Source organism: Condylura cristata, unplaced genomic scaffold, assembly GCF_000260355.1.
Source record: "Condylura cristata isolate star-nosed mole 26May11 unplaced genomic scaffold, ConCri1.0 scaffold00063, whole genome shotgun sequence".
In the NCBI taxonomy this organism is placed as follows: domain Eukaryota; kingdom Metazoa; phylum Chordata; class Mammalia; order Eulipotyphla; family Talpidae; genus Condylura; species Condylura cristata.
In genome coordinates, this window is record NW_004567164.1 from 11,297 (window position 1) to 20,129 (window position 8,833).

Consider the following 8,833-nt stretch of genomic DNA (forward strand, 5'->3'; position numbering starts at 1 on the left):
GCACACTGGGGGGTCACTCCCCAGCAGGGACCTCCCCCAGGCAGGCTCAGTGACCGCAGTGGTTTCCCAGCACTGAGACTGAGCCCCTAAACCAACACGCAGGCCCAGGCCGGCCTTAGCCTTTTGAGGGGATCCTCCTTTGTCTCTGCCCCAAGTGGGTTTTCAGCCTGCAGCGTCCAGCTGTGCCTTCAGTGAGCCACTGTATGACTGGCCGCCAGGTCCAAGCCTTCAGCGGGCCCTGGGAACTTTGGTCGCCTTCACCACACCTACATGAGGTTGCGGGCTTGGCACATCTGGGCCAGAGCCACCGGGGGTTTGTCTGCCTCTTGAGAGGACTGGCTGTTGGAAGTATGTCAGCCGTGTCTATGCGGGGCTCCTTTTCCATCACCAAGACAGGGCTTGTGGTCTGACAGAGATTCCAAGGGAGACTCCCCTGTGGCCTAGTGGTGGCTCTCAGTGATACTAACCAGAAGGCCTGAATCCCAGCGCCGGCCAGGGAGTGACCCACAGGGCACAGCAAACCCCTCCTGCCCTGCCCGCGCCGCTCCCCCCAGCACTGTACTTCATCAGCCTGTTCTGCTCCCCACTGTCTCTTATGGGTCTTCTTACCCACCGCACCTCTGGCCTATACCCCAACTCTTGTATGTAAAAATAAACAGTGAAAAAGAATTTGTATGTCGTAAACGTGAATCATAAATCATAAGCCAAGCATGCCTATTTATTGTGTAACTAGTGCATACAGTTCTGGTTCAGGAGTGAACAATTTTTTTTACTGACACACTCACTTTAACTACTTCTGGGAAAATTTTTTTCTTAAATACTTTTCAAAGATACAATTTAAAAAATCCAAAGAACAGTTAAAGTACCGCCAAGCTTCCATACTGTTGAAAATAAACCCAAAAAAGCCTATTGCAAGATTCTCCCTGGTGGCGCAAATGGTGAGGATGATGCAGAACTGCAAATGGTCACAACCATTTCCGTGTGAGTTTGATCCCTGCCCCACAGGTGACCCCAGGGCGCAGCAGACCTCGCCTGACCCACCTCCACCCAAATTAGAAGTTGGGGGGTTGGCAGAAGCCTGACCTGAGGTGCCCACAGGCTCGGACTCTTAGGTCACCGTCCGCGTACCTGTAACGCTCCAGCCCCCAGATCCTGCCCCTCCCACCCCACCTCACCTCACCTCCCAAGTGCCCATTGTTCCCCCATGTCTCCTCTCACTGTCAACCCCTCTTGCTGATGCAGGGTTCACTGGGTACTAAAGCCCCCAAAGACAGTGTCCAGTGGAGGACACATGAGTCCTTCCCTGTGCACACAATTACAAACCACTCAGGCTCAAGGAGTAATAATGGCGTTGAATGAACAGCAGAGCAAGCAAGAATTGCTAAGGACACAAGTCGCCGCTGGGTCACTGGAGCCACAGCACTCGTAAATTCCAAAGAAATGATGCTCCTCCAAGCCTAACACCCCTGGTCCAAGATCTCTAGGGGGTGGCAGCTGGCACACAGGCTGCATCCAAATCCTGTAGCTGCTAGCCAGAAGGGAGGGCTCACAGAACAGCCGAGAAGACACAGCAGTAGCAGCCTACAGACAAGGTCCATTTGGGGAGCCAGCACCCAGCACTGGGGCAGACAGCAGTGGAGGTGACGGTGGAGCAGCCGACACACAGCTCTTCCTGGGCCCGGGCCCACACCAGCAACACAGTGAGGCACCAGGCCAGTGGCCTTTACTGTCTCCAGACACACTGCAGACGCAGGCATCGATCACCTGCAGAACTTTGCAACCTCTCTAGAATGTCGGCTGCTGGGAGATTCTTTCTTCAGAAGCCGAAAACAGTATCTGCAGTCTGGGCCACTCCACGTTCCTCCAGAGTGGACCCGGGCTTAGGAGTCTGGCACAACGCAAGCCCCAGCTGGCTCCTCCACTCTCTTGCCTTTTCAGTGTCCCGCAGCTTCCCTCACACTTCCTGCCTCTTGGCCTCGGCCCTTTCAACCGCCAGCTTCTCCCGGGGACCCTAGGTGGAAATACCCATCTGCAGCATCCTTTACCATAAGCCAAGGCCACACTTCCCAAATACCCGTAAAATGCCAGTCTGCCGCGTGGTGCAGCCGCCAGGCCCCGATACCTTACCGCCTGCCATTCGCAGGTCCTGTCCAATCTGCCCATATCCTCAGGATGGAGACTGACAGAAAAGTCAGTAAGGAGACAGCACATGACCAGAAAGCGGCTCACACAGGCCACATCAATAAACAGTAAACTAGCGGTAGAGACCCAGAGCACAGACTGGAGAAGGGGTGTGGAAATGAGGACTGTGGTATAAATCCCAGGTCCTTTCCATTCGACCTGGACAAAGAAATGAGCCAACTCCTCAGGGTGACATGGAAGGCCGCTGTCCTTCTGACCACCTCGTCCACTTCCAGTGCAATGACATTGTGGTGCTGAGCAATGCCAGCCTGACCGGTGGCACCGGGCCCTCTCCCTTGGTATCACCGAGGCGCAGAAGCCTGGACACAGCGTGACCAATACTTTAAAGAGCCCTCAGAGATCACGGACCAATGCCATGTGAGTGCCACGTAGACAGCTGTCCACCGGGGACACGGAGAGCATCATCCAGCAACTTAGGAGGACACGAGAAGGGACAGCACCAGGGGCAGCTACATCACTGCTGCACACCTTGACCAGCGACTGAACCAGACGAGTTCATGCCACTATGAATTAAACTGCTGGTGTGTCCACAGTGCTTCACTGAACGCTGTCTTGTTTTGTGTTAGAAGTTGTAACAGCTTTCAACTTTTCTGTTATAGATTTATTTACTGATGTGTACAGAACTCAGGTAGAGGGCAGAGGTGCCGGGGTGGTGAGAGGACTGACCAGAGTCGGGTGCAGAAGACACATTTGATAAAGCACACTGTGGAGGGGAGCACGGGGGCGGGGGGATCTGAAGGTGTGCCATGTGTGTCACCTTCCTGGCGCGAATGAACTTGAATTGAAGTGGCTTCCTTGAGCCTCGTAATGCTGCACTTTCAAAAAGTATTTATTTATTCATACAGAACTGGGGTACAAGTCAGAGGTGCAAGTGCTGACAGGCTTCACCAGAGACAGAGTGGGGAGCAGAACAGGCAGATCAACGAAGTCCACTGCTGAGGGGAGCAGCGGGGGGTCAGGAGGCCTGCTAGCCATGTGGTCACCTCTGGGCCTGGGGACTGAACTCACATGAAGCAGCTGCAGCCAGCTTGCAGTGCTGCGTCCTAACTTGTTACGCCTCCAGGGAGGGCCCAGGCTGCACTTTTTAACCTGCTATGCCACCAGGGAGGGCCAAGTTTTCATTTTATAATAGAAATAATATTCAGAGAGGAAGAATGATCCTTGCCTGTGCTGCAATTCTCCTGTGGAGATGTAGAACAGCAAAGCTTGTCTGCCCGCCAGAATAAAAATGCTGTGTAAATACAGGCAAAGTCTCTACCAGACAGTGCTCCCCTGCTCCGCATAATCTCTAGGATCCCTGCAGGGTGACTTCCGTGTTTCCTACACAGGTTACCCCATAGGGTGTCTCTCTGTGTGACGGCCCATGCAGCAAGAGCTCCTCTGGCAGAAAGTGACCCTGCAGTACTGATAAGCAAAGGGCTTATCTCCTCCGAGTTTTCTGCTATCCAGTCAACCTGATTTTCAGTAGAAACCTTTACTATATTTGGGGTACTCACAGACAGCTCACCAGTGAATTATCTATACAGGCAGACTGATGGCTTCCTCCAGGAAAATGTTTCCCTCCACTCTAGACACTAATAAGAAGTTATCTGTGTGTGAATTCTCTGATCTGCACTCAGAACTATCTTTTGAGATACTAGGTTGATGGAAAAGACATCAACAATTTTGCAACAGAGACGGGGGTAGAAAAAATAGGTCATGAGCTTCCCTAAAAGCTAAGTGTTTGCCTCCACTCTTGACATTCACGGGGTTTCTCTCATGTGACAATTCTCTATTGTCCAATGAGGCCTGATTTGTAGGAGAGCGCTTACCTATAATCTTGACATTCACAGAATTTCTGTGCAGAGTATCACCTAGAATGAACAGCAAGGCCTGATTTTACTAGTCTTTTCTTTCATAGGATTTCCTCCAGGGCACATTATGTGATGGTTACTCAAGGCTCACTTATTGGAGAACGTCTTTCTGCACTACTGACATTCATTGAACTTCTCTCCTGTACAACTCCTCTGATGTCGGGCAAAACACAACTTCCAGCATAAATCCTTCCTACATTGTTCACATTCATGGGGCTTCTCTCCAGTGTGACTTCTCTGATGGCCACTGAGTTCAGACTTCTTTGAAAAAGTTTTTCCACACTCTTTACATTCATGAGGTTTCTTTCTACTGTGACATCTCTGATGTACTGTGAGGTTTGACTTACAGGAAAAATTTTTCCCACATTCCTGACATTCATAGGGTTTCTCTCCTGTGTGACTCCTCTGATGTTGGGTAAGATTTGATTTCCTGGAGAAAGTTTTCCTACACTCTTCACATTCATATGGTTTCTCTCCAGTGTGACATCTCTGATGTCTAGTTAAGTCTGACTTACTGGAAAACATTTTTCCACACTGCTGACATTCATAGGGCTTCACTCCTCTGTGAGTCTTCTTGTGACGATAAAGGCTTGACCTGCTACGGAAAGTCTTCTTACACTCCTGACATTCATAGGGCTTCTCTACAGTGTGAATTCTCTGATGTGCAGTGAGACGTGATTTAGTGGAAAAAGTTTTCCCACACTCTTGACATGCATAGGGTTTCACTTCTGTGTGAATCACCTTATGACTAAGAAGGCCTGAGCTACTGCGGAAAGCCTTACTACACACCTGGCATCCATAGGGTTTCTCTCCGGTGTGAATTCTCTGATGTCCAGTGAGACGTGACTTAGTGTAAAAAGTTTTCCCACACTCTTGACATTCATAAGGCTTCTCTCCAGTGTGCCATTTCTGATGTTTATTGAGATTTGACTTTAAGGAAAAACATTTCCCACAATCTAGACATTCATAGGGCTTCTCTCCAGTGTGACATCTCTGATGTCCAGTGAGGACAAATTTAGTGCAAAAGGTTTTCCCACATTCTTGACATTCAAAAGGCTTCTCTCGAGTGTGAATTCTCTGATGTCCAGTGAGACGTGACTTGCTGGAAAAAGTTTTCCCACACTCTTGACATTCATAGGGCTTCTCTCCAGTGTGACATTTCTGGTGTTTATTGAGGTTTGACTTTAAGGAAAAAGTTTTCCCACACTCTTGACACTCATAAGGCTTCTCTCCAGTGTGAGTTCTTCTATGTCCAGTGAGGTAGAACTTACTGGAAAAACTTTTCCCACACTCTTGACACTCATAGGGCTTCGATCCAGTGTGACATTTCCCTTCAGTGTGATTTCTCTGATGTACAATATTGGATAGCTTCCAAGAATACAAATTGGTACGGCCTTGATATTCATATGGTTTCTCTGCCAAGTTTGACTGGTGACGGTAAGTGAGGGCTGATTTTCTGTAAAAAGTTTTTGTACACATTTCATATTCATAGGCTTTCTTTCCTGCATCGGCCTTCTCATGGTTACCAAGGTCAGGCTTGTAGTATGAAGACTTTCTACAATGTCGACATTCATCTGGTTTCTCTCCTGTGTGAGTCTTCTGATGTTTACTGAGGGCTGGTTTACAGGAGAAAGTTTTCCTACACTCTAGACATTCACAGCGTTTCTCCTTTGGATCCCTTCTCTGAGGAACACTAACAGCTGACTTCTCTGAGAAAGTTTTCTTAATTTGCTTACATTTATAATGCTTCACTCCCATTTGAGATTGCGGATGTGCAGTGACGGCAGTCTTCCCTGAGAAAGTTTTCACACAGTGTTTAGAGCCAAACAGTTTCTTTGTAGTACGGGTTCCCTGATATTGACTCGGGAAGGAAACCTCAGGGGTTTCTGCACATTTAAAAGGTCCATCATCTGCTTGCATTTTCCGATGTTCAGGAAGAACAGAGCTTGTACAGCACGTGTCACCGTGCCTATTACACTCCTGAGGAGTCTGTCCTAACTGAGCACTCTCCTGCTGATGGGTGTGAAGTGTGTGGCTGAGAGGGGGCCCCCTTTCACAACCTGTCTGCTGCTCACCTTCAACATACCAGTGACGGCGCAAATGTCCTGGTTTCGCATTAACAGGCTCCCCTCTTTCTTTACATGGAGGGGGAGGCCGTTCTCCTTGGGTTCTACCTTGGATGACGAAAGGACGCCCGCCACAGGTGTCCCAACACGCCTCGTGTTTACAGGCAGTCCCTTCTGTAAGCGCTCCTCTCTGTGAAAATATCGTTTCCTTGCTCAAGGCATACTCTTGCTCACAAACTTCAAAAGGCTGTGGGAAATTCTGAATCACCTCCTCACTGAGGTGTTTAGGAGACCCGATGGATTCCCTTATTCTATGACAGGTCTCCTCTGCCCTTCCAGGATGCTCTTCATGAGGCTCATCAGGGGGGAACATGTTTTGACGGATAGCAGAGACCTCAGGCATCACTGCTGAAATGATTCCGTTTTTGACACTCTGGCTCAAACTACAAACTGCGTCCAAATTACTTTTATTCCCTATGTCATCTGTTCTATCGTTGATGGGTATTCTGCTGTCAGCAGTACAAACTTGCCATAAATGTCTGGCGTGGTTTGGTGGGCTGGCCTCGGTCTGGTAATCCACAGGATGGACCTCTAAAAAGAGAAAAAAAACGGCCATTAGTATAAGTAACACTACACAAATCCAACAAATGCTACTAAAAGCAATACCAGTTTCCTTACTACCATACAATCTGACAGGTATTCATACTATAATTTTTAAAAGATTTATGTATGCCTCCTGGGGTACAGGAGGCCATATGTATGGGGGTTGAGAGAATTCTCCAGAGTGGGGAGCTGAAGGTGCAGATCAACTAAAATACACTGCTGCGGGGAGCAGCGGACAAGAGATGTCTACCACGTCATGCAGGTCACCTCCCTGGCCTGGGTTTGAACTCATGGTGCTCAGGTTGCCAACAGCTTCACAGTGCTGTGCTTTAATGCCTTGTACCACCAGGGAGGATCCAAGGTACTGATTTTCTAATTATGCTTTTTATCCCTAATGAAGTATGAAAAAAATACATATTTTTTATTATATTGGTGTAGAATAGCTGGGGTGTAGGCCAGATGTGCAAGCATGATGTGTGTGTGTGAGTGAGTGAGAGAGAGAGAGAGAGAGAGGGAGAGGGAGACAGAACAGATAGTATGGGGAAAATAACAGGTGGAGTGACTGTAATACAATACTGAGGCGAGCAGCAGGCTAGACAGAAGAGGTCTTCTGTGCCATCTGATTCAGGTTTGGCCATGAATCAGACCCAGGCCGTATTAATGAGAGCACCGAGACCTAACCCCTTGGCCTCCAGGTAGACTCCAATGAACAGATACGCCCATTGCAAACCAGGATGACAAGGAAATAGAAAAACTTACTTCATAGTGCTTTTATAAAGGAATAAATGTTTGGTAAATACACTCATTTAACTAATGTTGACTTAAACGAGGAACATTTAACGAAACATACAGCCTATGGACCTTCGTTCTTAGGATGATCCTTTGCAACTTTTGCTGCTACTTTCTGAATAATCAACCTATGCACAAGCCATAGGTTTCCTGGAAAATCTACTGATAAAAAGTGATACAGCATCCTTCTCCAGTGTCCTTAAGAAAGAGCTGCTTAGGCCCTGGCAGCACAGCGGTTTAGGTCGCATCAATGTGATTCTAGCCAAGGCCCCTTGGGTGTGAGTTTGATCCCCACCCCGGAGGTGATCGACATGGTACAACAGATATCTCTTGTTTTGTCTGCTGCTACACTCAACAGTGTCTTTCACTAAGTCTGCTTGTTCTGCCCCCAACTCTGTCTCTGGTGAATCCTGTCACTGGCCCTGTACCTCTGGCCTGTACCCCAGATTTGCATGCATATATAAATGAATCTTTTAAAAATTCTGAATGGGTACCTGAGAGAATACAGTCTGAGAGATTAATTCATACAGAAAATGGGGCTAATGCAGAATAGCTCCCTGCAGTATCAGGGACTGAACACTGGGTCAGTCTGAGAAGACTGGCAGCCATTGGAAGAGCAGCAGGAGATCTACGAGAGGAATATTTTGGCTCAATCACTTTGACAGATGCAGAAAAACAGTCCAATTCTGGACAGTGGAAAATGGCTCATCACGGGCCACACTAGAGGCCAGGCAAGCACTGACTGACCTGGGAGGTCCTGGTTGGGAGGTTGTTCCACAGTCCCTGGCTGTGCTCCCGGCTCCAAGCTGATGCTCGCCTCAGGATCCTTAACACGATGCCCTGTGGTGAGAAAAAGTGTTGGTCCTTGATCAAGTTTCTTAAACTTCAGTCTGGAAAACTAACAAAAGCAGTGCAATGGAGGCTAATTTGAATCTTTCATGAAAGGGGCAGACACCCACAATCTGCTCGGCCTGCCATGTTCCAGCTCCCCAAAACCCAGTTTTATACACCAGAGAGCACTTGTCAGTGTAGAAAACTGCACCTGCACTGAGTATGACATGGGAGTTTCCTCACCTACTGACACCAGGTGGTTAAAGGTTTCCAGCATCACATCGCGGAACAGGGTCCTCTGAGCATCACTGAGGTTCCGCCACTCCTCCCAGGTGAAGTTCACAGCCACGTCCTCAAATGACACCATCCCCTGTGAGGGAGCATTTATCCTCATTCCAGGGCTAACAGCCTAGGTCAGACTGCCGCAAGTGTAAACGCACCTACTTTTGGGGTCTTTGCTCTTGTATAGGATGCACCTCTTTTTTTTTT

General features: G+C 48.5%; 2 protein-coding genes across 2 annotated transcripts; both read right to left on the reverse strand.

Annotated features, from left to right (window-relative positions):
- Positions 1-3,414: 3,414 nt before the first annotated feature.
- LOC105854594 (zinc finger protein 345-like) lies at positions 3,415-5,903 on the reverse strand. Its single transcript, XM_012734647.1, has one exon. It carries the CDS (start codon positions 5,811-5,813, stop codon positions 4,170-4,172), a length of 1,644 nt encoding a protein of 547 aa, XP_012590101.1. The 5' UTR covers positions 5,814-5,903; the 3' UTR covers positions 3,415-4,169.
- Positions 5,904-8,055: 2,152 nt separating this feature from the next.
- On the reverse strand, positions 8,056-8,827 carry LOC101620363 (zinc finger protein 717-like). Its single transcript, XM_012734653.1, has 3 exons — positions 8,588-8,827; positions 8,261-8,353; positions 8,056-8,141 (listed from the first exon to the last, which is right to left on the reverse strand). Exons 1-3 carry the CDS (start codon positions 8,736-8,738, stop codon positions 8,098-8,100), a joined length of 288 nt encoding a protein of 95 aa, XP_012590107.1. The 5' UTR covers positions 8,739-8,827; the 3' UTR covers positions 8,056-8,097.
- Between the last annotated feature and the right edge of the window lie 6 nt (positions 8,828-8,833).

Excerpts from the sequence above, each read along its gene's own strand:
- LOC105854594 (XM_012734647.1), bottom strand. The coding sequence starts at position 5,813 with ATGGGAGTGAAGCATTATAAATGTAAGCAAATTAAGAAAACTTTCTCA.
- LOC101620363 (XM_012734653.1), bottom strand. The coding sequence starts at position 8,738 with ATGAGGATAAATGCTCCCTCACAGGGGATGGTGTCATTTGAGGACGTG. Across the intron at positions 8,354-8,587 it reads TAACCACCTGGTGTCAGTAG|GGCATCGTGTTAAGGATCCT; the intron begins GTGAGGAAACTC and ends TTCTCACCACAG. Across the intron at positions 8,142-8,260 it reads TCCCAACCAGGACCTCCCAG|ATCTCCTGCTGCTCTTCCAA; the intron begins GTCAGTCAGTGC and ends TTCCTCTCGTAG.